The sequence below is a fragment of the Sylvia atricapilla genome, chromosome 14 (genome assembly GCF_009819655.1).
Source record: "Sylvia atricapilla isolate bSylAtr1 chromosome 14, bSylAtr1.pri, whole genome shotgun sequence".
In the NCBI taxonomy this organism is placed as follows: Eukaryota; Metazoa; Chordata; class Aves; order Passeriformes; family Sylviidae; genus Sylvia; species Sylvia atricapilla.
In genome coordinates, this window is record NC_089153.1 from 17,038,703 (window position 1) to 17,066,335 (window position 27,633).

Consider the following 27,633-nt stretch of genomic DNA (forward strand, 5'->3'; position numbering starts at 1 on the left):
GGGGTGCCAGGAAAGTCTTCCATGCCTCCTCCACTGCCAGGAGCCCCAGAACCCTCGGGATCTCTCCTGGCGCTGCGTGTCCTGGTGACCCGCAGGGAGCACCCAGGGGTGGCACGGCTGTGGTGGGGACACCTCGGGGCAGGCAGCGCGGGGACATCTGCGACACAGGGAGCGCACGTGTGGCGCTGCGGGCGGGCGGCACGGGCACACGGCAGCGCGCAGGGTCACCCTGGGGCGGGAGGGGACAGGAGAACACCGCGAGCGAGCGGAGCACGGGCGGAGCGGGGACACGGCGGGGATGCGGGGCGGGGACACGCGTGGGGCAGGCGGGGGTGGCCGCGGGGCGCGGGGGGGTCGGGGTGCGGTGCTGGCTGCCATTGGCTGCGGAGGGCTGATGTCACGGGCTGCTGTCACTTAAAAAGCTCCGCGGCGCCTAACGGGCTGGGACACGGGCTGGGACACCGGCGGGACACAACCGGGACACAACCGGGACACAACCGGGACACAGGCGGGACGGGACGGGAGCGGAGCGGTGCCGGGTGTCCCAGAGGAGCCGCCCCGCGCCTGTCCCGCACCTGTCCCCTATGCTGGGCTCCCGGGCTGCCGAGCCCTGAGCACCGCCGAGCTCCCCCCGGGGCTGTCGCCGGGCTATGGCCGAGGCGGCGACAACGGAGCTGCTGCCCGGCGGCAACGCCAGCGCCAACCGCAGCGCCGCCGACCCCACGGTGTCGCGGGACGTGTGGGTGGTGGGCATGGGCATGCTGATGTCGCTGATCGTGCTGGCCATCGTCTTCGGCAACGTGCTGGTGATCACGGCCATCGCCCGCTTCCAGCGCCTGCAGACCGTCACCAACTACTTCATCACGTCGCTGGCCTGCGCCGACCTGGTCATGGGGCTGGCCGTGGTGCCCTTCGGCGCCTGCCACATCATCATGGAGATGTGGAAGTTTGGGAACTTCTGGTGTGAGTTCTGGACGTCTGTGGACGTGCTGTGCGTGACGGCCAGCATCGAGACCCTGTGCGTCATCGCCGTGGACCGCTACTTCGCCATCACCTCGCCCTTCAAGTACCAGAGCCTGCTGACCAAGGGCAAGGCACGCCTGGTCATCCTGCTGGTGTGGGTGGTGTCGGGCCTGACCTCCTTCCTGCCCATCCAGATGCACTGGTACCGGGCAGACCACGAGGACGCCATCAGGTGCTACGAGGACGAGATGTGCTGCGATTTCTTCACCAACCAGGCCTACGCCATCGCCTCCTCCATCATCTCCTTCTACGTGCCCCTGGTCGTCATGGTCTTCGTGTACGCCAGGGTGTTCCAGGTGGCCAAGAAGCAGCTGCAGAAGATAGACAGGAGCGAGGGGAGGTTTCACACCCAAAACAAGGAGCAGGAGCAGAAAGGGGGAGCCGGGCACCGCCGCTCCTCCAAGTTCTTCTTGAAGGAGCACAAGGCCCTCAAAACGCTGGGCATCATCATGGGCACCTTCACGCTGTGCTGGCTGCCCTTCTTCATCGTCAACATCGTGCACGTCATCCAGGACAACATCATCCCCAAGTACGTGTACATCCTCCTGAACTGGCTGGGCTACGTCAACTCTGCCTTCAACCCCCTGATCTACTGCCGCAGCCCCGATTTCAGGTACGCCTTCCAGGAGCTGCTGTGTCTGCGCCGCTCCGCCCTCAAGATGTACGCCAACGGCTACTCCAACAGCAACGGCAGGAGCGACTACAACGAGGAGGAGAACGGCTACCCCCTGGCCGCGGATAAAACCTGCGAGCTGCTCTGCGAGGAGGGCTCCTTCCCTCGCCCCGAGGACTTTTTGCACGGCAAAGGTACTGTGCCCCGCGGGGAAGGTGCTGGGGGTTCTGGCGTGGCAAGAGGGGAGTTTTCCAAGGAGAATCCACCTCCTTTCGTAGCGATGCTTTTTTTAGAGAGCGCCTAAAAACCTAACAGGCTGCGAGAAACAAGCCCCCAAAGTGAAACTCTGCACAAGCGGGGCTGGCCCTTGGGCAGGGCGGAGGGGCTGCTGGCAGCCCCCAGCTTTGGGGCACCACCTGGGGGTCCCTGAGCGGCCTGGGGGAGGCGAGGCTGTGCAGAATGCTCGTCCCCCCGAAGGGATTTTCCGTCCCTGGCCGCGGCTGAACTGGGCTGGGACTGAACTAGCTGCTGACCTTGCTGGGAGCCGGAGGGGGCTGGACCCCCCTGCCCCGCTGGGATTGCTCCCGGTGCCCTTCTCACAAACCCACCGGTGGCTCTGGGAGTGCTCCAGGACAGGAGGGCACCAGGGGCAGAGGGTGAAGCGATTTTCCAGCTCGGGGCGTTTTGCGGAGATTGCAAAAACCCTGAATTTGATCTGCGCCAAAGCGGCGAGGAAAGGGCTGCGGGGAGCGGGACCGAGAGCGGCTGGGACAAGTTCCATCAACTCCCAGAAAAACTGCCCATGCTCTGAGAGGTTTCCTTTTGCCGAGTGCTACAGGACTTTCTGCAGAAAAATAATAATAATAATCATAGAAACGAGCGAAGCGTTCGCCTAAAATGTGAGCCCGTGACTGTGGGGCTCAGGAATGTGGCGCTGGGAAGTCGGGTGACACTCGGCTACAGTCACAGCCCAAAGCTCCTAAAGCGCCCGGGTTGTTTAACCGCAGGCTCAGATGACAGCGAGCCCGGGGAGGTGGCAGGGCAGCAGGCTCCGGATTTTCCTGGCACCTCGGAAGAGCCGCTCCAGCCGCGGGACGGCTGCAGGTCGCTTGGGCTGGGTGTGGAGGGGGTTTTACTCCGTGTGCCAGGCTCTGCCAGGTGTCCCCGGGCAGGACAGGACAGGACAGGAGGGGACAGTCCCTGGCTGCGGGGGAGGGTGTGCAAGTGCCGGCTTCTTTTCAGGAATACTCGGGAAAGGTGCAGGAAAAGCTGCTCCCGGTGTCCCGGGGGATGCTCGGGCGTGCCGAGCCCCCGCATTTCTACGCATCCCCCCACGCACCACGGAGGTGTTGATGGCGTTGTCGGGTCATTTTGGGGATGTGGGGGTCTCTGGGTGCTCGGGGGAACTGGCTGGGTACCGAGTGAGCAGCAGGGGCTGAGCCCCACGCAGGAGGAGGCAGAGGGGCTTTTGAGCAGCGCCGTGCCCGTCCCGGAGGAGCCGGAGCTGGGATGGGGCTGGGATCCTGCTGCGAGGTGTGGGGACAAACTGCTGCAGCCCTCACACCCCTCAGGGTAAACCCCAGCGCTCTGGGAACTCCTGCTGCTCCGTGCTTTTCTTTCCCAAAGCGGTCCTGGTCCTGCTCGAGAAGGAGCAGCGCTAAGAGCCCAGTCCTCCTCTGAGCCTGCGACCGACCCGGCTGCTCTGGTCACCCGTGCAGCTCAGCCCTGGGGCAGGGAACGCGGCTGGGACCCTTCCCTCTCCTCTGTCCACTCCTTCCTCACCTCTGTCCGCCCCTTCCCTCTCCTCTGTCCGCCTGTGCCCTCTGCCTGTAAGTGCACACTCTGTAAGTGTACACTCGGTGTAAGTGCACACTCAGTGTAGGTGCACACTCGGTGTAGGTGAACACTCAGTGTAGTTGCATACTCAGTGCAGGTGCACACTCTGTAAGTGCACACTCGGTGCAGGTGCACACTCAGAGTAAGTGCACACTCGGTGCAGGTGCACACTCGGTGCAGGTGCACACTCAGTATATGTGCACACTCAGTGTAGGTGCACACTCTGTAAGTGCACACTCAGTATATGTGCACACTCAGTGTAGGTGCACACTCTGTAAGTGCACACTCGGTGCAGGTGCACACCCGGTCTAAGTGCACACTCTGTAAGTGCACACTCTGTAAGTGCACACTCAGTGCAGGTGCACACTCTGTAAGTGCACACTCGGTGTAGGTGCACACTCAGTGTAAGTGCACACTCAGTGCAGGTGCACACTCGGTGTAGGTGCACAGTGGGTGTAGGAACACACTCAGTGTAGGTGCACACTCAGTATAGGAACACAGACATCAATGTGTAAATGCACACTCAGTGCAGGTGCACACTCTGTAAATGCACACTCAGTGTAAGTGCACACTCAGTGTAGGTGCACACTCAGTGTAGGAACTCACCTCGGGGCTGCAGATGCAGCTGAGCTCAGTGCAGCCTGGGATTATTAAACAGCGTTCAGGGGAAATGAGAATTAACCTCTCGATTGCAGAGATCGATCTCTCCTGTGTTTTCCATCCCCTGCATTTCCACTCCTGCCTGTCACTGCTGTTGTTGTGCCCTGCAGGGCACTGTGGCTTTGAGGGCGCAGAGGGACGAGGTGTCCTGCAGTGACAGCCCCCAAATCCTCTGGCACAGAGAATTCCCATGTCCACATGGCTGTCGTGGTTTTTAGTTTCACTGTGATTAATTATTTGCATTTCGGTAGCGCTTGCGGAACAAGGATTTGTTGTCCAAATAATTGTTCTCTTTTTTTGGCTTCCACTTCTTACTTCAAATATTGTGGTTGTGGGTAGCCAAAGCTGAGAGATGAACAAGTGATTATTTGCAGAACCACTCCAGCATCCAGAGCACGTGGATGTGGAAGGGACAGGGAATTTTGGGCTGTTTGCCCTGGACAAATGACCTCAGCGCTGCTCTGTTCAGGAAACCTCGAGCTTGCAGTGGAGTCTGGATGTTGAAGAACTGATTTCTTTCCTCTAAGGGAACATTAGTGAAACTGGTGAAATATAAACTCTGCAGCTCTGGGGGCAGCTGGAATCAAAAGAGAGATTGGAGGAAAAAATATTATGGCACCACCAAAGCCAAACGTTTCCATGATTGGAAAGAAAAAGCTTTGTCCCGTTAAAATATTTTTTACTAAGAAGTTTTATAGACACATTAAAAAAATGGAGCATTGGAGTCAGGAGTCGCTGTTTAAATTGGGTTTGAGGATTTTCCACTGGCAGCTCTGGCTCGGGTTAAACACATCTGATAAAACACACGGTGGTGACTTCATTCGAGGGAAATCAGTGACAAATATTAAATTCTTCCTGCAGACAGAGCAGGCTGAAGCAGATGCTGCACTGCTGGCTTGTGCCTCATGCCAGTGCCACAGAGGTGGGGACACAGAGGGGACACAACCCCCAGGTGTTGGTGTGCAGCCAGCTGGAGCTTGGCCCCACACTCACTGCTTTTATCCACTTCGGCCAAACAGATCAGTGCTTTTGTTTTTAAACTGCTGCTGGAGTGAACCTCACAAACACAGCTCGGGTGTTGTGACAGCATACTCGCTGTGCCTCCTGCCTGGGGCTGGGGCTGCTGCACACATCAGGGCTGACTTTGCTTTATCCCCAGCCCAGAAAGCTGCTGGGTCACACCAATCCTTTGCCTCTTGGGAGAATTCCTGGTCAGCTTTGGCTGTCTGGGCAGCCAGGGCTGGAAATGCAGCTTGCTGTGGCAGTGGGGAGGTGTAGAAGGGAGCAGAGGGAAAAGGGTCATGGTGCAGACCTGGAAATGTGGCTCTGAGTGCCCTTTTAGGACTGGCCGTTCCCAAAGTGCCTCACATCCCGAATTGTTCAGGATTCCTGCAGTCCAGGTGCGTGTGGCAGTGTCCTGGCTGTGCCTGCCCCTGTCCCACCCCACCCTGGGCTTCAGCTGAGGGTGAGAGCCCAGCTCAGCAGAGAGGGAGGGCAGAGATTTCAGCTCCTAAAATGCCCTCAACTGTTTGAAAATGGGCCAGGGATTGGGAGTGTGGAAAGGAGAACCCTCGTGGGGAGAGGATGTGTGAGCAGCTCTGCCCCCTCACAGCTGCTGGCCTTTGGAGAGCTCATTTCAGGGATTTTTTACTATGAGGGTTTGTGTCAGCTCAGGAGGGCACTGCCAGACAGCCTCCACTTCACCTCCCAGCATCTCTTGTCCTTCTGGGGCAGAATCCCTGACCCTTTTAGGCTGGAGAAGCCCTGTGAAGGTCGAGTCCAGTGTTAACCCAGATCCCATTGATCCAAGCCCCTCTCAGAGCTGTCCTGCCCTGCACCAAGTCATTCCCCTCCAATTCAGTGCCATCTATGAACCTGATGAGTTTGTCCTCAATCCCCTCATCCAGACCATTCATACAGAGATTAAATGAGAAATGGCCCCAGAACTGAGCCCTTGGGGACACCACTGGTGACCAGCCACCAGCTGGATTTCCTCCATTCCCCACTCTCTGGGCTTTTAACCCAGCCAGGTTTATCCCAGTGAGGAATGGACCCATCCAAGTGCAAGGATTTACATTTCTCCAGGAGAATGCTGTGGGAAACGGTGTCAAAGCTTGATTAAAGTCCAGGTAGGCATCACCCTGAGCCTTTTCCTCATCCATGGAGTGCTCAACCCTGTCACAGGAGATCAGGTCCCTGTTTTCCAGCTCAGGGAGGACAACTGGTCTTGCTGTTAAAGACTGAGACAAAGAAGGCATTGAGTACCTCAGCCTCTCCCTCATCCTCTGTGTTTCCCCAGTGAAGGATGGAGACTTTCCTTAGCCATCCTTTTCTTGCTGATGTATTTATAAGAGCGTTTTTAATTGTCATTTCTGGCAGCAGCCAGGCTAAATTCTAATTGGACTCTAACTTTTCTCCCTGCATCTCCCAGCAGCCTCGTCATCCAGAGTTTCCTGCCCCTTCTCCAAAGGTCTTAGACTCTCCTTTTTTTCCCCCTGAATTCCAGACAAAACTCTCTGTCCTGCCAGCCTTGTCCTCTCCCGTGCTGCCTCATCCAGCACAGGGGCACAGGCTGCTCCTACACCCTTAATTCCCTGCAGCTTTAATTCCCTCTCCTGCTGCCAGGATGTCAAACCCCCCAGACCGAGGCCAGGGCTCTGTCCCTCCCTTGGCCAGCCCTCTGCCTCCCGGTGTTTGCTTTCCCTGGGTGACAAATGCCTTTCCCAAGGAGCTGGGTTTGGTGAGCAGGATCATTCCTCTGGCAGGAGGGAGCCCTGCCTGCCCCGTTCCCTTCTCTGCTCTCTGCCAAAGTGCCACCCCAAAAGCGGAGGGGAGCTGAGCTTTGCTCACAGGCACTGCCTGGGGGTGTCCCCGGGCTGTGGCCATGGAAGGGGGCTTGGGGAAGGTGCTGCTGCTCCTGTCACACTGTGTCCCCCCTGTTCCCCTCCCCAGCTGCCTGTGCAGAGCCCTGGGGCAGCCCCTTGGCTGACCCCAAATTTTTGGGGATGGGAACAGGAGCCAGAGCGGTTCTGCAGGTTCAGGGGAGCAGAAAAAGCTGTCCTGTTCTCAGCAGTGTCACCCCAGGCTGCCTGGGATGGGTGTTTTGCAAGGTGAGGGTTCCTTTCGTGGTATTTTGCAAGGTGAGGGTTCCTTTCGTGGCTGTTCTCACACACTTTGGGTTTCTCTGCTCCACTTCGGCGTCTCCTCCTTGTGCAAATATCTCTCCCAGTGCGAGAGCTTTTCTCTCCCTGAGACTCCAGCCCAGCAGCCCCAGCATTTCTCCCCCTTGTTCCACTTTTATTGGAGCTCTTCTGAAAGCAAACAGCAGCCCTGATCTCTCCTGCTGCGGGGCAGAGAGCTCCTTTTGCCAGGAGCACACAGCCCGGGCTGTGAGGATGCTGCCACCCTCCATCAACACATTTCTCTGGGGCACCAGCTGCCCCCACAGCAACCTGGAGGTGCTTTTTGGCCTTTTTTTGTTGTTGTTTTGGTCATATTCCAGAGCAGGGGCAGGGATATTCCAGCATCACTGTCTGCTGGGAGGTGCTGTTCCTACAGCAGAGCCTGTGGAACAACCTCTCCCTGTCGTACCCTGGTGTTTGCCTGGAACAAACAAAGCCCAGCCAGCTCTGGTGGGGTTTTAGGGACACGGCTCAGCTCTAGACAGGGCTGGAAACTTGAGTTTCCACGGCTTGGAAGGAGATTTTTTTCCCTCGTGGAGTGTTATAAGAGCAGGACACCCCTCCCATCCCCCTGGATGTGGCAGCTGGAATTGCTGTGTGGAAAGGTGCTGAATCAAACACAGTCATTAAAGAAGACACTGAGATTTTTTTAAACTTTCTCCATCCTGAAAAAAAAAAAAAAAAAAAAAAAAAAGTGGATTTGCTGCTTCTCCCTGCTTTTCCTGTTTTCCCTCTGGCAGGAGCACCCAGCTGAATTTCTGTGCAATATTGCCAGTGCCAGGAGAGTGGATTGGGAAATATTCACTTCTTTCCTGTCCTGAGTAAGGTCATTTTTGCACAAGTGCATATATAGATATACATGTGTGTATATATCCATTATATATACATATTTATATATAATGTGTGTGTATATATCCATTATCTAGACACAGCAGCACAGAGAGCTGTGCATAAACAAGGAAATGGAAAGGGTTTGCCGTGCCAGATAAGTACAGAGATGAAGATCTGTATGTTCAAAACTCAGAGTATTTATTGCAGGTCCCACTGACCGACGTGTTTAAATAAAGAGGATTTATGGCATTGATGCTGTAGTCAAGTGTCCTTGCTTAAAGCCATTTCTCCCACATTTCCCAACATTTTCCCAGTGAATCCTTCAGGGCTCATTGAAGAAAACCAACACCTCAGGGAGCAGGCAGGAAACATAATGTGGATAAAATTTCCTTTATGTGCCCTTTATTTGCTCTGAGCCCTGGCAGCAGGGCAGGGGGCTGTGGGTGCTCAGCACTCTCTGCTTCTCCCCTCTGCCATCAGGAGCTGCAGACAGGGCTTTGAAAACAGCTTTAAAACTCACCCGTTTCTGTGTTTGGATTGCCAGCACTGGATGTGTCCTGTGCTCCCGTGGCAGCAGCCGGGAGGGTTTGATCCCAGTGGATTAATCCCAGAGGTGGGCAGCAGCCCCCGGGGCCGGGAATTTGGGGGTTTGCGCTTTGGGCTGGAAGGAGGTGCTGAGGTGACCTTGTTTTACACCACAACGACACAGACTTCGACTTCAGAAGGCTGAAAACGACTCCTTTATTTTTGGGCTGTGTCTCTTTTGTCGTGCTATTTCACACAGACCAATGCGATGGGTGACACAAAGAGAAACTTTTTTAATTGCATTGGTCAGACCAGAGGGACATGAAGAAATCCCTCCTAGAGAAAAGAATAAAAAGTAACAGTTACAAAAACATGTTTCTTGTTTACAGAAAAAAAAAATAAAAATTCAAAAAACCAAAAAATCTCAAGTACAACACCAGGATTAAAATGATGTGTCCTGCAGGAACGGGGATTGTTATAAATACAAACTATAAAGTTGGCTTTTCACGAATATTAAAATGAATGCTATGTGCATAATGTTAAAATCACCTTATTTCTATTATATAAAGTTATATAAAATCACTCTCTTTCTATTACTAACGAAACCTTGAACGTAGTAGTGGTGTGATATCATTATGAACATGTAGTAGCTGATGTAATTATGGATAAACTATTTTGTCATGATAACCTCTAGTGAATATGTAATATTTACTATATTAAAATTATATAAATTTTAATATTATATTATATATATATATAATATAAAACCCTTCCTGTTAATATGTTAATAATCAGCATCTGCTGATGAGGGAGAACATTGAAATCTATACTAAAAAATATAGATTTTTAATATAAATTTTTATATATAAAATATATAAACCTTCCTGTTTATATGTTAATGATCAGCATCTGCTGATGAGGGAGAACATTGAAATCTGTATTGAAAAAATACAGATTTTTAACATAATTTTTTATATAAAAATATATATATAAACCTTCCTGTTTATATGTTAATAATCAGCATCTGCTGATGAGGGAGAATATTGAAATCTATATTGAAAAAATACAGATTTTTAATATAAATTTTTATATAAAAATATATAAACCTTCCTGTTTATATGTTAATGATCAGCATCTGCTGATCAGGGAGAACATTGAAATCTGTATTGAAAAAATATAGATTTTTTAATATAAATTTTTATATAAAAATATATATAAACCTTCCTGTTTATATGTTACTGATCAGCATCTACTGATCAGCGAGAACATTGAAAGCTATATTGAAAAAACACAGATTTTTTATATAAATTTTTATATAAATATATATAAAAACCTTCCGGTTTATATGTTAATGATCAGCATCTGCTGATCAAGGATAACACTGAAATCTATATTGAAGAAATACAGACTAAAGCCCAAAGTAGAAGTGACAGTAAAAGCAGAGTGGAGGAGCAGCGTGCTGTGTCCTTTGTGCCACCGGAGCCACCACGGAGCCTTGGCAGCACCGTGCCTGGCACATTTTGGGGCTTCTCCTTTCCAGAAACAACAGCAGGGAATTGTTGTGTGCCTCAGACAGGGACACGCTGCACCAGGCCCTGCCCAAACACACCAGATGCCCAAATGACAATAATTGGCGCTTTCCAGGGATGGAGAGCCGCGGCTGAGCGCAGGGAGGAAAAATCAGACTTTTGGTGTCTGTGAGGGAGCACAAACTGCCACCCACCTTCCCTTATTCCTGTCAAAACAGGATGTTCCTACAGGGAATATCTCACCTGGTTGGTGTGAAGGGGTGCTCAGAGGCAGGCTTTATTTCCCCTCCTGGCCCTGAGCCTCCAGGAATGCCAAAGGAGAATGCAGCCACAGTGGGCACTGGCAGCGCTGGAGGCTCACTGACACAATTCCACAGGCACAGAAGCCACAGCAAAGGGCATCTCCAGCCCAAAAAACAGCCCCTCAGTGGTTCAGGGAGGTTCAGGCTCTGCAGCCTCAGCCTAGAACTGTATAAACAGCAAATGGCCTCTGGAGAGGCCCTGCCAAGTCCTTTTTCCCTCATGTAAATATTTTTTCCTCTTAAGTGTATGCGAGTGTGAAAAACCTCTCCTTAATATTTTATTTTATTTTATTTTTTTTTCTCCCTGGCCGAAGGAAATGCGTGTTCATCCCTGGGTGGGAACGGCTTCATCTTGATATTTTGCAGCTGAAGCAAGAGCCACTGCTGCTGAAAAATATTTCTTATCACCCCCAAAGCCAGACTGGAGTCAGATTAAAGGGTGCCTGTCAGGACATTTCCTCCTTGGTGGCTGTTGGATGGAGGTCCCACGGGACAGCAAACTGTGGGGTAGCCTTGAAAAGACTTCAGAAGCAGTGCAAAACACCCCCTGGGATTCCAGAGCCTGGAAATCCCACCCCGTTGTATTGGACACGTGAGTGGCAATGCGTGGCTTTTATTCCTGAGAAAAAACACAGTCCTAAATATAAGTTTCTTGCTGTCCAGGCCTGAGATCAGATGTCTCAGTGGGAGCTGTGTGCATTCTCTGGCAGTGAGAGGAAGTGTCTCTGCACACAGCAGAGCTGCTGCAGCCCCAAAATACCTGAGGGGAGCAGAGTGTGGGGGAATTGGGGCAGTTCCCTGGGGAATCTGTTCCCGCTGCTCAGAGGTTTCTCCCTCTCCATCCCCCTGAGCTGGGCAGGGCTGGGCTCAGGCTGTCACCCCTCTGCTCCAGCCCTCTGCCAGCTCAGCTCTGCCTGATGAGAATCAGCAGCTCTTGCTGCTGGTGGTTTTTTTGAGAGGAAAAGTGTCAGCAGCGTGGCCGAGAGAGAAACGATGCTGAGATAAACCTGTATCCTCCTGGCCTGGTGCTGAGCCCTCAGCAGAACCCAAATCCGGCTCTGAGGGGTTGGTGACCTCCTTTAGAGAGCCAAACCAGGGGTTCAGAGATGCACCAGCAGCTTTACAGAGCACAACTCCCTTTGGCACAGCAAAGGGCAGCTGCAGAGGGCAGGGAAAAGGGAAAGCACAACCACGGAGAGAAGGTTTGTGAGTCACCACGAGACTCATCCCTCGGGGACACGGTTTGCACAGCTCACTCAGAGCTCACTCCGGCCCTCCAGGGCTGCACAGAAAGCCCCTTCCTAAAAGGGGATCCTCCGGATTCCTATTTATAGCAGGGAAAGTGCTCCAGGAGCGTCAGCCAGCCCTGCATGAACATCCCTGGGAGCAGGGGATGGATGGACAGGCTGTTCCCCTGCAGCCACAGCCCCTCCTGCTGACATTTGCCAGGCTGGAGGGGACAGTGGCATCTCCCTGGTGCCATGGGGGGTGACACAGGAGCCTGGCAGGGACAGGGACAGGGACAGGCTGCCCCAGCCCCTTCCCTGGTGGGAAGTGAGGGGAGTGTGCTGTTCCCCAAAGGAAAGGTCACTGTGCAGAGTTGGGGCTGGGGAGGCTCCAGGGCAGAGCCAGCAGGGCTGGGACTGGGATTTCAGGGCAGGACTTGGGGCTGTTGGCCAGGAGGGACAGAAACTGTGTCCAGGAGGGACAGAAACTGTGTCCAGGAGGGACAGAAACTGTGGCCAGGAGGGACAGAAACTGTGGCCAGGAGGGACAGAAATTGTGGCCAGGAGGGACTGAATGAATTAAAATGATGGGAGAGGTTTGCTGGTTTGAAGGGAAGCACGGAGCTCTGCAGCAGTGCAGGGTGAACAATTCCTACCCAGGAATGTCCCCCTGGAGCTCAGAGGGACTGGGATGGGGTGCTGGCATTGCAGGTTTGGTCTCAGGCTGGGCCGGCTCCAGCCCTCTGGTTTCCAAAGCCATGCAGGGTGGGATTTCAGTCTGCCACAGTGACGTGGCCCAGCTTTGGGAATTTTTCTTTCTGTGTGATTTACAAATCAATGAACTCGGAGTGGATTCAGAGATGTGTTCTTTCACTGCCCAGGAGTTCCCTTTAGCACTCAAAACATGGTAATGGTAAAACTGGAGAACCCTTTTAGGACAGGTTTGGACAATTGCAGATGTCTGAGGGGGCTCCCATCAGCTCTGAAATTCATAAACCCTGCACAGACTGGTGATGGAAAGAGAAGGAATCTATGGAGAATCGTGAAATGGAAAAATGGAGGCGACCAAATAAGAGAGGCAAAGTAAAATACAGCCCAAGGAGAGTGTAAAAAGAGGGAGGAACAATTAAAGATGCAAAATCAGTCCTAGGAGGGAAAATGACTCAAGCACCAGCAGGGAGCTCGAGAGGCTGGATCCCCTGGAAAGGGAGGGAGAAGGGAGGAATGGATTGCAGTGAGGAAGCAGAGCTGGGAAATGCAGTGAGAGCAGAATCTGCGTGTCAGTGCAGGATCTGTGTCAGTGCAGAATCTGGATTTCAGTGCGGGATCTGTGTGTCACTGCAGGATCTGTGTGTCAGTGCAGGATCTGTGTGTCAGTGCAGGATGTGGATTTCCCTGCAGGATGTGGATTTCAGTGCAGGATCTCTGTGTGTGCAGGATGTGGATTTCAGTGCAGGATCTCTGTGTGTGCAGGATCTGGATTTCAGTGCAGACAGCCTGGCTCTGCCCTCCCACGTTGGCCATTCCCCTGCCCGCTCCCGGAGCTTTGCGGAGATGCTGATGGCTGCCTCTGGAATGAGCAGTGGCTTTGCTCCTTCAGGGCTCCGGGGCAGGGCTGGGGCAGGCATTCCTGTCATTCCAGAGCCGGGGATGCCTTTGGAGTGAGTGTGACAGGTATGGAGACAGAGCAGGACAGCCGTGTGACTGCAGTGGTGACCGGGAGGTGGGAATGGCGACCCACTGAACCACTGAGGTTGGGAAAAGACCTCTCTGAGAATCCAGCTCAACCTTTGGCCGCTTTGCCAGCCTGAAGAGTCGAGGGGAAAATGGGATTTTCCCATTTGGGAAGGGAGCTGGGGCTGTTTATCCTGGAGAAAAGGAGACTCAGAGGTGACCTTATCACTCCCCAAAACTCCCTGAAGGGTGGCTGGGGGTTGTTCTCTTTCTCCAGGCAGCTCTGACAGAACCAGAGGACACAGCCTCAGGCTGCATCAAGGGAAATATGAGTTGGATATTAGGAAAAAGCATTTTACAGAAAGGGTGATAAAATACTGGAATGTCCTGCCCGGGGAGGTGATGGAGTCACCATCCCTGGAGGTGGTTAAAGCAGACTGGATGTGGCACTAGGGCCAGGGTTTAGTTGAGGTTGGGGTTGAGTTGGGCTCGATGATATTGGAGGTCTCTTCCAACCCTGTGATTCCGTGAATTCTGTGAGTTGTGTGAATTCTGTGAATTCTGTGAGTTGTGTCAATGCTATGTGGTACCTGTTCCTGGGCTGCTGCCAGTTTAAAGCCATTTTACATTTGCATTTTACATTGCTATTTTTTTTTTTCCTTAGTCTTGAGTAATCCTAACCTAAAAGTGACTGCAGCCCCTGAAATCTCGTTCCTCTGACCTCAAGAACCTGCTGAATTCTCCTCCCCCAGCCGCTGATGAAGCAGGTTGTGCTTGCAGAGAGTTTTCTTCCTTCCCCCTCTCCTCTCCGGTGTGATTCATCCGAGGGTGCCTCGTCTCTCATTTCTCATTTCTCGGGCGAGTGGAGAAGCGAGAGGTGATTGCATCAATGCAAATGGGGCTGAGGAGTCACAGGCTGATAGCGGCAATTTCTGTACAAATGCTAATTCTAGTGACGCCTTGGGGAGGCTGACCTGGAACAGAGACTGGGCAGAGCGAAGAGAATAAAAGAGATTTATTGGAAGGTGTTTTAAGGACACACTTCGGGCAGGATAAGAGCCTGGACAGGGCTACACCCAAGGTGGACCCAAAATGGGCACAAAATGGACAAACAGTCACGAGGTCTCACACTTCTTTAAGTTTTGGTCTATTTGCATATTGGGGTTTAATTGAACGATTACAGCTTCAGGTTGTGAAGTCCCATCCTTCTTCTTCCTCCCTTCAGCCCACCCTTGTTTGTGCTTTTGGGGCCTGAAAACTTGTAATGGTTGTTCTTGGTCTCAAGCAGGAAAATTATTTGGTTTTTTCTCCTTGTTCTGTGCAGAGAGCTGACTAACACCCAGCACGAGGCTCAGAGCTGCACCCCTGGGCAGCACAGAACCTGAAACACATGAAAGTTAAAACAGAAGGCATCAATATCAGCTGCCAAACCAGGTCCAAAGTGGAAAATCTCCCATGGGTTTAGCCAGGAGTTCCACAAATTCCTTTTTGTTACAATGAACGAGGGAAACTCGTGGATTTCTGAAGGGTTTCTCTGCCCTGGTGCAGACACTGGGATGGTTTATCCCGCTCAGAAGTTGCCTGGAAGTTTTCCAGGCTGTGTCTTTGCAGAAGGAAGGGATGTCCACTTCTTTTCCTGGATAAAAGAGTCTGGGACAATCCAGAAGGAATCACCTCCTAAATCTGTGTCTCCTGCCCCTGCCCATCTCCGATTCCCTGCACAGGAATCCTCACCCCCACCCACAGCTCCTTCAAAGGATGCTGATGGGAATAACGAGCACTTTGTTGTTAATAACAGAGACAATTTCGAGATGAGCTGCTGAGGGATTAAAGGGCTGCTGGACTGGTTTTGGAGGTGAGAATAATGGAGCTGAATAAATCCCACCCGCTCCTCCTTTCGTCTTCCTTACATGGAATTCCTTAAAAGTTTGGCTTCCAGTAATTTATGGAAAGCTCGGCTGTCGTTCCCACACCCCTCTGATGGATTTCTGTGCACAGAAACCACTCTCTGATTGCCCAGCACGGGTTTTTATTGGCCACTGTACGTGATCCTGAGCCCTGCTCTGTCCTGCTGCCTTTGCAGTGACCCTGCAGTCACAGAACCGGGTGTGGAGGAGCCAGACAGTGACACCAGGCTCTGCACAAAGCTGGGGTCCTTCAGATCTCTGGGCTGTGATTTAAAATAAAACACACCTGAAAATCTTCCTTATCAGACCCTCAGAGGGCTGTAGATGAATTCCTTGAACACTCCTCTCATTCCTGCACGAGTCGTGGGACCACCCATTCTCAAATGAGGTTTTGGGTCACAGCTGGGCTTCTCAACCTTCCCAAACAGGAGGGAAATTACAGGAAATAAGTGACCAAAATGAAAACCTCGTGTCCCTTTAGCCCCTGCCATTTCTGCACACTGCTGGATTCTTCCTTCTGCAGGGAGCATCTGTCTCATTTCCAGCCCCGTCTCTGGGAGCCAGGAGCACGGGCTGGGTTTGCTGGTGTGGGATTGGGATTTGTCCCGGGCAGCGTGGACAAGGCCACCCCAAACCTCCACAAGGGCTTCATCCACCCAGTGCAGCAGGTCTGAAAGCACGAGCTCACCAAGGAGCCGAGCTCCACCCCGCAGGGAAATCTTTTTCTATCTCCCTGGCAGGTGCCAAGCATTTGCTCACTCCCTGCAGAAGGGACTGTGCCAGGGAGCAGAGCAGGAGAGCCCCATGGGCCACCAGGCTGCTGTCACCGCCAGGAGCTGGGAGAGCAGGTCCTGTTCACCCAGGTGGGATGCTCACCCCACCCATGGGTGCCTGGCCCTGCTGTCAGGGTGCTGTCTGAGCTGCAGAGCCTCTGCAGGGCCGTGTTGTGTCTGTCTGTGGCACCATCAGCCCCGCTGCGCTTCCATGGGGGAACCAGAGCTTGGGGTAGGAGCATCCATGGACAGGGAGAGGGAACTCTGCAAACCTGGGACACTTCTAGAACACGAGGGTTTACTGCAAGGGTGGGGTAACAGGGTTCAGCCAGCAGCGTGGGCTGCAGGGATGTCCCAAAACCAGAGAGGGGGCAGGTAAGAGCCAAGAGGAGAGAGAAGGCAGGAGAGGTGGCAGGGGTGAGCGAGGTGAGGGACCAGAGGAAAGTCAGAGGTGTAAGAGAGGAAGGTAAGAGCAGGGTCAGAGAGAAGAGCTGAGGGCTGAGCTCCCTGTTACAATCCATTGTATCTCCTTTTGTGCTGAATATTCTGATTTACAGTGACCAACCAGCTCGAGATCCCAAACGCACAGACCCTGGGAGAGCTGCTCTGTCACCGGATCACTGTATTCTAAACTCCAAAGGCTACTTTTCTTATCTACCTTTTCCCTGGTACCTTTGGGGGCTACACCTTCGAGCCCCTTTGTTTGCTGTCACCCATCACCAGTGAATCACTTTCCTCCTGCCTGCCATGCTTCTATCTCAAAACCAGCTTTCATTTCTATTTCACTCACAGCCTTTGTATTTTTAGTATCTCTTGCCAGGCAATCATATTCGTAGACTTTTCCTGTCTCACCTTTCCCAACAGCTTGGTGTGAACCCAACCTGCCGGAGCCTTTTCCACACAGGTTCAGCCCTGCAAGCCCCGGGATGTTCACCAGACCTTGGCACAGCTCCTGGGCTCCTCCACCCTTTGATGTGGGTGAGAAGGATCAGGGAAAAAAAAATAAAATGGGGATTTACTCTCCTGGAGTAACAGCTACTGCTGAGTGAGCGACTGCCCGAGGTGATTTTGGGAATGAGATTCAAGCTCTGGAGCTGATTTGGAGACAGGCAGGATTTGGGGATGTGTTCACAGGAGGCCAGATGGGCTCTGTGCCTCTCCCTGCCCCGTGTCACTGGGCATTTCTGATCTGGTTGTCACTGATTTAACGGGGTGGAAGATCCCTAAGAATCCTCAGGAGCAGCGTCCTCCAAAATCCAGCCATTTACCCACAAATGCAGGAATTGCCCCTTAGCTTCCTCCAGACAGAAATAAACGTGTTTATTATGGGGTAACTTCTGTGGGAAGTGAGAAACAGGGTCCCTTTTAATCCATGAGTTCTGCCAGGAGGGGATGGGGAGGATGAAGAAATGCTGGATACTCCACACTGGGCAGAGAATTTCAACCTTCCAAAGGAGATTTTCTTCCTGTCCTCAGGTGGGACACAGCAGCACGAGCAGATGGAGGGAATATCCCAGGTTTTTGTGGTAGAAAGCAACCCCCTGGCTGAGCACTTATTTACCAGGCACTGTTGGACTTCCTAAAATAAAAACCCTTCTGCCTTTTCCCCTGACACCAAGGTATTTTGTATAAAACAATCAAACTGACCGGCCCAGCTCCATTTACAAGTTTTCCAAGAAATCCTCGGTGCAGTCAGAGGAAATCAGAGTCCAGAGCTGAATTCCACAGGGGATGACGCCGAGTCTGGGGAAGGATTTTCACTGCTGGAATCCAAACGTCCACAAATGCTCCTTCCTTAAAACGTGGGATGTTTTTGGTGTGGATAATCCCACTCCTGCTAGATCCCTGGTTCTTCCCCATCCAGAGGACCATTGTTTGGTGTTTCCTTGTGAGGGTTTGGTGTTGTCTCCACGACCCCCTGAGCCTGGCACACAGCAGTGCTGCTGCCCCTGTGTTCCACAGGATTGCAGGAACTGGGAGGGAGCTCTGGAGACCATCCCAATGGCCCACCAGAATCCCCTGCTGGCAGCAGGGTCAAGGGAGAGCAGCTTGCTCAGAGCTTTGTGCTTGGGTTGTGGCAGGTGGAGAATTCAGAATTCCATCCCAGATCTCTGTGTGGAGCCCAAAGGCAGGAGGAGAATTCAGAATTCCATCCCAGACCTTCCTTTGTGAGGAGCCCAAAAGCAGGAGGAGAATTCAGAATTCCATCCCAGATCTCTGTGAGGAGCCCAAAAGCAGGAGGAGAATTCAGAATTCCATCCCAGATCTTTGTGAGGAGCCCAAAAGCAGGAGGAGAATTCAGAATTCCACCCCAGACCTTCCTTTGTGAGGAGCCCAAAAGCAGGAGGAGAATTCAGAATTCCATCCCAGATCTTTGTGAGGAGCCCAAAGGCAGGTGGAGGAGACAACCCGTTGTTCCTGCAGGCAGAAGGTTGTTCTGCTCATTGTTGACTTGTTTGGCTTGGGTTTAAGTCTGTGTTAGTTGGAATATGTGCAGAGGAAATTGGGTGTCAGCCAGGCTTGGGGACAATCTACACTCTGCTGGCATCACACCAAGAAAAGGCAATTACAGTGCCACAAACCACAGGGAGAGCATTGCCTGCATTGCTTGAGATGGGATATTGGGATTAAATCCTTCCCTGTGAGGGCTGCCCCATCCCTGGCAGTGCCCAAGGCCAGGCTGGATGGGGCTTGGAGCAATCTGCGATAGAGGAAGGTGTTCCTGCCATGGCAGGGCTGGAACTGGATGATTTTAAGGTCCTTTCCAGCCCCAGTCATTCCATGAATCTCTCCCTGTGTTGGGAACAACATTCAATCTGTTCAGTGATTATAAAAACCCCACAGGACCCAAAGCAAGTCCTTCCCCTTCCCCAAACTGACCAAAAAGTAAAAACCCCTCAGAAAAAGCTGGGCTAAAGGAAGGAGAGGGGAAATGGGATCACAGAGCTTTAAAAAGCCTGTTGCTTTGCAGCTGTTCCCACCCTGGCTGCTCTCCAGCGGTACTTGGATGATCCTCTGCCGGGAAAAACAGAAGTCCTTCAAAGCCATCGTTTGATGGGGACATTATTCCTCAGCAAAGGAAATGAAAATCCAGGTTTGGGGTTTGGGAATGGAGCTGCACCAGGGCAGGAGCTGGAGATCTTCACTCGGGTGGATTTGAGTGATATCCCAGAGCTGGGAGATGCTTCAGGTGGGGGTTAAGGGCACAGAGGACCTGGGTCTTCAGAGAAGTTTGACACCACAGCCAGTGGATCTGTGGAGTTAATTTGGTGCCTGGCTCGTGGCTGGGCACGTGCTAAGAGCTAACTGGGAATTTGTGTCCCAGTTTGGCTTTGTGGCTGCTGGAGCAGAATCCTGGGCTTGGCACAGCAAACTGGAAGGGATGAGATGGAATTTTTCCTTTCCTAGATAAAAACGATCAAAAAAAAACCAGGCTAAATCTGGGATTGGGACACTCTGGGAGGTTTTTTTATCCTACACCTTGGCTTCTTCACATGTTTTTCTTTTCCCTTGAGCTGTGCAGAAGCACCTGATGGTTCCTCTCTTGTTGCTGTGCCCCAGGGTTCCTCTGACAGCCTGCACTCGGAGCAGATGCTGTTTAAGTGTTCCGGGAGGAGCTGTTGGCAAATGGGGAATGACAGGTTGCAGAAACAGGATAAAATAGCAGGAGTTTCCAAGGAGAGGCAGGAAAGGGAAGGGGGGACAGTCTGGAGATGAGCTGTGCCAGGCTTGACCGGGCTGTGGGAGCCCCGTGGAGGTGCAGACTGTGCAGGGCAAGGCTGGCAGGTTTTCCTGGTTCCTGGAGGGCTGGAGCAGGAAATTCTGTCTCACTCTGCCCTCATTCCACCCTGAATCCTTGGATTGCTTGGGGAGGAGCTGCTCAGTGCCTTGCAGGGAGCTCCATTTCCATGGACATGCAGCTCCCACAGAGATTTCCACAGGGTTCAAATGGAGTAGAAACAAATCTAAGATTTATGGAATCACAGAATCCCACGACAGCCTGGGTTGGAAGGAACCTCAAAAATCATCCAGTGCTATGGGCAGGGACAGTTTCCAGTGTCCCAGGTTGTTCCAAGTCTCATCCAACCCAGCCTTGGACACTTCCAGGGATCCAGGAGCACCCACAGCTGCTCTGGGCACCTGTGCCAGGGCCTCAACACCCTCCCAGGGAAGGATTTATTCCTAATACTCCATCTAACCCTGTTCTGACAGTGTGAGCCCATTCCCCCGTGTCCTGTCACTGCTGTTCCTGCTGATTTGCAAAACCACTTAGTGCAAAGCACTCAGACAACCCTCAGGGAATTGTTTTTCCTCTTCATCCTCTCCTTGACCCCTTGGGAAGTGTCCCGTGGGGGCCATACAGTGACTCTGTGTGCAGCAATCCATTCCCATTGACTGGGAAGGGAATTCTGATTTTCTGATCAGCTCTCACCCCGTGGAATGGCTGTCCTTTGAGCCTGGGATTAATTAGGACTAATGACCAAAAATGTCATCATCAGGCTTCCAGCTCTCCTAGGACTGTCCTGAACGGAGAGAAGGGGATGTAAAGGAGTGAATTCCAGCTGGGGAGTTGTTAACAAGGCCGTGCATCCCTTTGCTGTGTGGGATGTGGCTGATTCATCCTGCTCAATCCAAGATTCCCACAAGGTGCAACTGGCCCCCGCCAGGACCAGAGACTGCGAGTTTTCCTCGGCCGACTTCTGTTTTGAATATTAAAGCTTTGCCTTGTGAACCTTGAGGAATTCAGCTCCCAGGGCAGAGGAAACGTTGGAAGGGGTCAGGCAGGCTGTGCTCTGTCCGTGTCACTGGGAGCAGCCAGCAGCATTCCAGGACGACATCTGATTTTGTGCTTTTTAACGAGGCAGATGTTTGGGAGAAAGGGATGTGCTGTTTATTGGAGCTGCCATCTCCCAGCCCTCCTCCCTCCCTGCTCCCAGCCCATAAATAAGGATTCTTGGGATGATGCCTGCCTTCCATCAGGGGCCTGGAGAAGCTGCAGACCCCGCACCTCAGCTTTACAGGGGGATAAATCAGGGAGGGATAAAGCCTCTCCTGGTGCCAGGGGGATAAATCCGGGATCGCTGACGTGGGTGCCGGGATGGGACTGCCAAGTTTGATCCCTCGAGTTCACATTTGGGTTTACTCCCAAGGCAGCCCGGGCTCAGCGTGTCCTGGGGCTGAGCAGCCAGGCAGGGTGTGCTCTGGGGTGCAAGGCGCAGCAATTCCATGGATTTTGTTGGAATTCAGCCGAAGGAAATGAGCTGTGCCTTCAGCACGGGTTTGGGCCTCAAAGTGCTCCAGGTCACTGACGAAAGAAAGGATAAATCCTGTGGAAAGGGATTATTCCCATTGCCTGACACTGTTCCAGGAGAGATCCCCAGGGATGAATCCCACCCTTAGCCTTGTGTTGGGATGATGATGATGATGATGATGATGATGATGATGATGATGATGATGATGATGGAGAGCAATGCAGTGGTGCCATGGTGGGCTCCAGGCAGATATCCATGGAGGGACAGCAGATCCCAGCACGTGGAGAAGCTGCCCCTGGAAGTGGCACCCAGAGCTGGTCTGGAGGGGCGGGAATGCTGCTCTTGGCTGCACTTTTCTCCTCCAGGAGACCCAAGAAATTGTTGAAGGCAGCAATCAGGGTGTTAATCCTCACTCACTTCTCCCTCTAGGTTTTCCCACCTTTTTTTAAAAAGGATTGAAGGTGAAGGAATGTAAAAGAGGTGCTGGCCCCTCCCTGCTGTGGCTCCTGCCTGCAGCCTGTGGGTTGAAGCAGTCTGTGGATATTCCCTCTTGAATATTAATATTAATATTAATATCAATATTAATATTAATAATTACGGGGATGAAGTGGATATTTCCTCTTGAAGCTGTAGGGCTTCCCAAACGACTCTGAAGAGACTTTTCAAAGGAGTGTCTGGAATTCTGGTGGCTGCTTTTTAGGGAAGCTGGAGAGCCCCGTGGTCACCTGAGGGTCTGCCAGTCTGGCCCCATAAACACCACTGCACACAGGCTGATTTACACCCCTCTGCTGGTGGCTCCTGGGCAGCCCTTAATTGTTCATAAATCACTTTTTTAATGGCTCAGAGTGGCTTGGGATGCCCAGGGTGAGACACAGTCAGCTGCTTTCAAGGTCCAGGAGAAGAACTGGGTGACCTGGAGGTGCCACCAAGCAGGACATGGGGTCAGCAGCACCTGGGACCTGCTGAGAGTGACCTGAAGGTGCCTCCCTGTCCCCCCTCAGCTGGGAGGTGCCCATGGAGGCGCAGTGAGAGGGAACAGAACACTGTCCCAATTTTCCCCACCCGTTTTGTTCTCCCTGAAGGACTCTGCTCATGACGGAGTTTGCCCAGGAGGGAAACCAAACTGGGATTATTGCCGTGGAAACTGGAGATGGGAGCTCATCCAGTGGGGCAGCAGGAAGAGGGCTTTGGATTTCTGTCTCCTGCCAGTGTGTGTGGCTCGGATTTGGAGCACCACACAGTCATTTTCGTGATAATCCTGTGGTGAGACATCCAGAAACATCCACTTCCTTCGTTTCCCTGGGAAAAACCAACCCGGGATCTCAGCCCCTGACCTGGGAGGGGTGGGGGGTGATGAGCAGCACCACTGTAATGAGCAAAGCTCTCTAATTACAGCAGCAGCAATTAAAGCCCAGCGGTGAGGGGTGCAGAGCTGGAGGCACAGCCTTTGCTGAGCTCTGTGGCTGCATTTCCTGAACAGAAATAGAATTATTTTGGGGTGTCCCTTTTCCCTTCCCACTGGAGCTCCATGAGTGGCTTTGCCCCGGGAGCTCCGGGAAGGGCTCAGCTTTCCCTGGAAAAATCCATAGGATTGCTGCAGAAGAGGCTTCGGGGCTCCCAGCTGATGAAAAAGGGCAGAGGAGCATCACTCTGAATCTCCACATTCCTTCTGGGAACACTCCAGCGTGCTCAGTGCACAAAGTCACGGATTTCAGGGTCCATCCTTCGTGTCTGGGGGATTGTCCACCCTGGAGAAGCTCCTGCTCCCACTGGGGAATGTCGCCTGTGGAAATCGCTGGGAGCTCAGAGCTGGGATTATTTCACACGGGGGTTTTCTAAAGAGCTCCATAATCTGCAAGATTTCCAGTTTTTCCTTTAGGAATTGTGAGGACAAGGAATGGCTTCAAATGGAGAGAGGTGGAGGTGAGATGTGGGGAAGAAATTCTTCCCTGGCACAGGTTGGGAGGGAAGAGGGGAGGAAGGAAGGAGGGATAAACACACCTGGCAGGGCAGATGGAGTGCAAATATCCTCTTTGAAGAGATGCTGGCAAGGGACACTGGTGCAAATCGTCCCTGTCACGTTGGAATTTCATCCTTGATTCGCACAACAAGTGCAGCTCCAGTTTGGATCCCCAGAATTCTTCTGAGAGAGGCATTGTGTTCCCAAAGAACAGATATGGAGGGGTTTTTTTTTTTCCTCCCTGCAGATCCATTTTGGCTTTAAAGCTGTTTTCTTCTCCTACACGCACAGATGATAATCTTGTACATGTCCTTATTAAAAAAATATCACTCCCAGAAAATAAAAACACCGGCATATTCTGTACTTGTTCCTTTCTCTATCTCTGAATTAATTTCCCTTTTTTTTTTTTTTATCTGACTTGTCAGTCATTTGATATCTCCACAATCAAGGAAAGGGGTTTAATCTCTCTCTCATGGCTTTGGCACCTGAATACCAACCTCTAATGTGCTAAATTAATGCTGCTTTCCTTTTTTTCTTTTTTTTCTATTTCTTTTTTTTTTTTTTTCCCACAGAGATCCCTGGCTGTCCAGGAATGGTGGAGAGCTGAAGGATGCTGTTCCTCACCACCCTGAGCTGATGAGGGCTCTGCAGAGACGGAGTGGGAGCACAGCCTCTCTTCCCCGGGCTGGGGGATGCTGTGGGAAGCCTCGGCAAAGGTCCTCACCCCAACCCTCACCCACCCTGCAGCACCTCCAGGAGAAGCTGGAAAAGCACAACCAAGGGACCAGGAGAGGCTCTGGCAGCCTCTGGGAAAGAAGCTACAGCAGCTGAAGGTTGGGGATGTCCCAAACCACGACAAAACGCGCTGAGGGTTGTTTTGTTGTGATTTTTATTTTTTTCTCCCCCCTTGGAAAACCCTTTCCAAAAGGGAGCAGCAGGCCCACGTGTGGTGTGCAGCTGGTTTGGAGGAGGCACGGGCAGCTCAGTGCCCCACAGCCCAGCTCGTGTCCAGGTGCTGGGTGGGCATCCAGGTGACACAGGAATTGTGCCACACCGAGAGAGAGAGGAGCGTGGAAGATTCCTCCCATTTATCCCGGGCTTCTTTCTCCTTCTGGTGACTTCTCTGTCTACCTCTTCTTCTCTAGAGAGCACGAGGGGCCCTGACTGTCACAGAGGAGCAGAGGGGTTGGCACAGGGCAGGAATGTGGCCTTGGTTTGCTCCTTGCTCCAAAAAAAAATCTCCAACTGTCCTGCCTGGACTTCAGCCATTGGAAAGGCTGGGACCTGGCAATGCTTTTCCTTGATTTCAGCAGGACCAGCCACCCTTGGGAGACAAGATTCCCCACCTGAGGCTCCAAACTGGACAGAGCATCCATCCCTCTCCTGCAGCCGTGGGAAGGAGCACGCCGAGCTCCTTGATTTTGGGTTGTGGGAAACTCATTGAGTGGAGAAAGAGATGGAGGGACTTTACTGCCTCAGGCAGAAACCAGCAGGAGAAAGTGACTGAGAACCATCCAAAACGTGCACCTTGGAGCGGCAGGTGGTGGCCCAGGGGTGGTCACCGAGCTGCTCCCACACCTGGGCTGGTACTGAACTGTGGGAGCCCCATCTCAGACCTTCCCTCCCGGGCTTCCAGCTGCAAAAAAAAACCCCAAACCCTTTTCCCTCAAAAGTGCAATCCTATTTATTTATTTATTGTCTGGCTGCTTTGATGTGAAGCTGCTGAAGGAGCCCCCTCCCCACAAAGAGGCAGGTGTGTGTGAGGGGCAGGACACAGGGACACCTCCCTGCTGAAGGTGGTGGAGGGATTGGATTTGGTTTCCCTCAAGGTTCCTCCTCACCAAAAGCCTTCTGTGAGGACTGAAAAATCATCCAGGAGCGTCCAAGGATGGTTGGATGGAGCTCTGAGCAACTTGGGATAATGGAAAATGTCCCTGCCCGTGGCAGGGGGTGGAACTGGATGAACTTTAAGGGTTCTGTGGACAGCAGTGGGCACACGAGGGAAAAGCTGAGAGCAGAACTGCTGTCCCTGGGGTGAGGATGCCATTTGGGTCTTTCAGGGACTAAGAGGAAGCTGGGCAGGGCTCTGCTGGGAAGGACAGAGGCTGCAGGAGCTCAGCAGTGCCCCTCTGTCCTGATTTTCTCTGTGCAGGGCCGTGTCTCTGTGAGAATTTCTCACCTCGGGGGCTCTCAGGTCTCCCAGAGCTTTCAGGAGCCCCTGAAATCCCTTGGAGCTGCCCTGGGAGAACCTGATTTCTCCTTTCCCTCCCCAAGGCTCTGTCCAAACCTGCTGGAGGGAGATATTTCCTAACAAAATCCTGTTCCTCAGAGGATCCCCGAGTGGCTCCAGCCCTTTATTCTGTCCTGGGAACACTGTCCTGGGGGTTTGCAGCTTAGGGCCATGCACGGGGCTGTGGCAGTTCTCTTTCTCCCTAATCCCTGATGTGAAGAAGAGCAGGGACAGGGACAGGGACAGGGACATGAGGGATGAATTTACTGCAATTACCAGCCCAAAAGCAGGGACCTGCCTGTTGCAGAGCTGTCCAAACCCCTCTGCCTGCTCCAGGCTCACTCCATGGATTCCATCCCCTGCTGGATCCCTCTTTTTCAGCTCCCTGACCCCGGGGTGGTTGTGCTGTCTGTCCCCTGTGAGGAGTTCTCCCCCCTGCCTTTCCTCCTGGAAGCTTCATTCCGGTTTTCCCCTGGAGCTGCTCCTCAAGCACCTGCTGCTGGTGTTGTCCTGCCGCCTGAGCTGTGCTCCTCTTCCCTTTCCAAGGACCTTCCTGGCTCCCTGGTGGCTGCTGCTGCCTGTCCTTGCCGTGGATCAGCACGGGGTGATCCTGGTGGCTCTGTCAGGGATCCAAAAGCAGCAGCCCCTGGCAGTGCCCAGCGGCTGCTCCTCCCTCAGCTGGGCTCCAGGGAAGGGGCACACAGAGCCAAAAGGGAGCAGGCTTGGCACTGAGCGCTCACATCCCGAAATATCGGGAAGAAATCCTTCCCTGTGAGGCTGGGGAGGCTCTGGAGTGGATTTCTCAGCGAAGCTGTGGCTGCCCCTGGATCCTTGGCAGTGCCCGAGGGCAGGTTGGAGCCACCTGGGACGGTGGGAGGTGTCTCTGCCCATGGCAGGGGCAGGAATTAAATTATCTGCACGAATCAAATGATCTTTATGAATTAAATGATCTCCAATGATCCTCCCAACCCATTCTGTGCTGCCGTGGGGACAATCCCTGGTGGGGACAAGTGCACAGCCAAGGTGCAGCTCAGCAAAGCCCAGCCTGAGCTCCGGAGCAGGGATGCTGCAGCATTCCCTATGGAAATCTGCTGGGAACGGGACGGGGATGGGGTCTGGGCTGTGTCCTGGGGCTGGAGCTGCAGCTCAGAAGAGCAGCAGGGAGCTGGGAGCAGGCGTGGGCACCTCTGGGGCACCAGGGGAGGGTCACGGCTCTGTCCCTTGTCACCGAACAAATCCTTCCGACAAATAAAGGATGGAAAAGTCCTGCTCTTCCCACTCTGCTTTTTTTTTGGTTTTGGTTTTGTTTTCCCCGCAGGGAGGGACTGCACCTGGCTGGAGGGAGCCCAGAAATGCCTGGGCAGGTTGGGGAGAAGTTGGCTGCAGCCAGGATCACCAGAGGGATGCAAACCCAAGCAGAGGAGGTGGCAGAACCTCCCCAGGGGATCCTGGTGCTGCTGCTGAAGGGGGACAATAAATCCAGCTGGGAATGGGCTGGAGGATGAATTTCTGTGTGAGGCCAGAGCGTTTTCAGCCCCACAAAAGGTGCATCACACCCTGAGGGCTGCCTCTCAGAAATGGCTTAATTATAAAAATTGCCTGAGATGGCTGATCGGAGGTGTTTGGAAAGAGCAAAAAGGTTTTAATTAAAGTGAAAATAACAAATTATACGCAGCAAAATAAAAGCTGTGCGAGGTGCAGGGGGGTTCCCCACACCTGCCAAGACACCCCAAAAATGCCCTCAGGGCTCTCTCTTAACTATTCCACGATCCAGGAGGAGTTTTTGGCTTTGCTGCCCAATAAAAATACAGCAAACAGCTGCAGGTCTTGAGGAAGAGCTCCAGGATCCAACAGGTGCCTTTGTCCTGGCACTGGGCCACTTATGGGGAGAAAAGCACAAAAGTTTCCGGTTCTTTTTCCTTCAAAGTTCCGGGGTGAAGCTCAAACTCCTTCCTGATACAAAAACACCTGCACTGGGGCAGCAGCTGGGCAATGGGGCTGCAGGAGGAATCGTCAAACCAGCCAAGGAGGAGGGAAAAAGAGGGTGCAGCGTGAGGATTTCTTGTCTTTTCTCCCTGCTGGAGCCAGGATTAATACACAGGAGCCGCAG

General features: G+C 52.7%; 1 protein-coding gene across 1 annotated transcript; it reads left to right on the forward strand.

The window, feature by feature from the left end:
* The first annotated feature begins 635 nt into the window (after positions 1-635).
* ADRB2 (adrenoceptor beta 2) lies at positions 636-25,764 on the forward strand. Its single transcript, XM_066329394.1, has 2 exons — positions 636-1,830; positions 23,866-25,764. The coding sequence occupies exons 1-2, from the start codon at positions 651-653 to the stop codon at positions 23,898-23,900; spliced, it is 1,215 nt and encodes a 404-aa protein (XP_066185491.1). The 5' UTR covers positions 636-650; the 3' UTR covers positions 23,901-25,764.
* The last annotated feature ends 1,869 nt before the right edge of the window (positions 25,765-27,633 follow it).

Bases quoted from the DNA above. Each gene is read 5' to 3' on its own strand.
- ADRB2 (XM_066329394.1), top strand. From the start codon at position 651: ATGGCCGAGGCGGCGACAACGGAGCTGCTGCCCGGCGGCAACGCCAGC. The intron at 1,831-23,865 runs GTACTGTGCCCC...TTTTTCCCACAG, and splicing joins GGACTTTTTGCACGGCAAAG to AGATCCCTGGCTGTCCAGGA.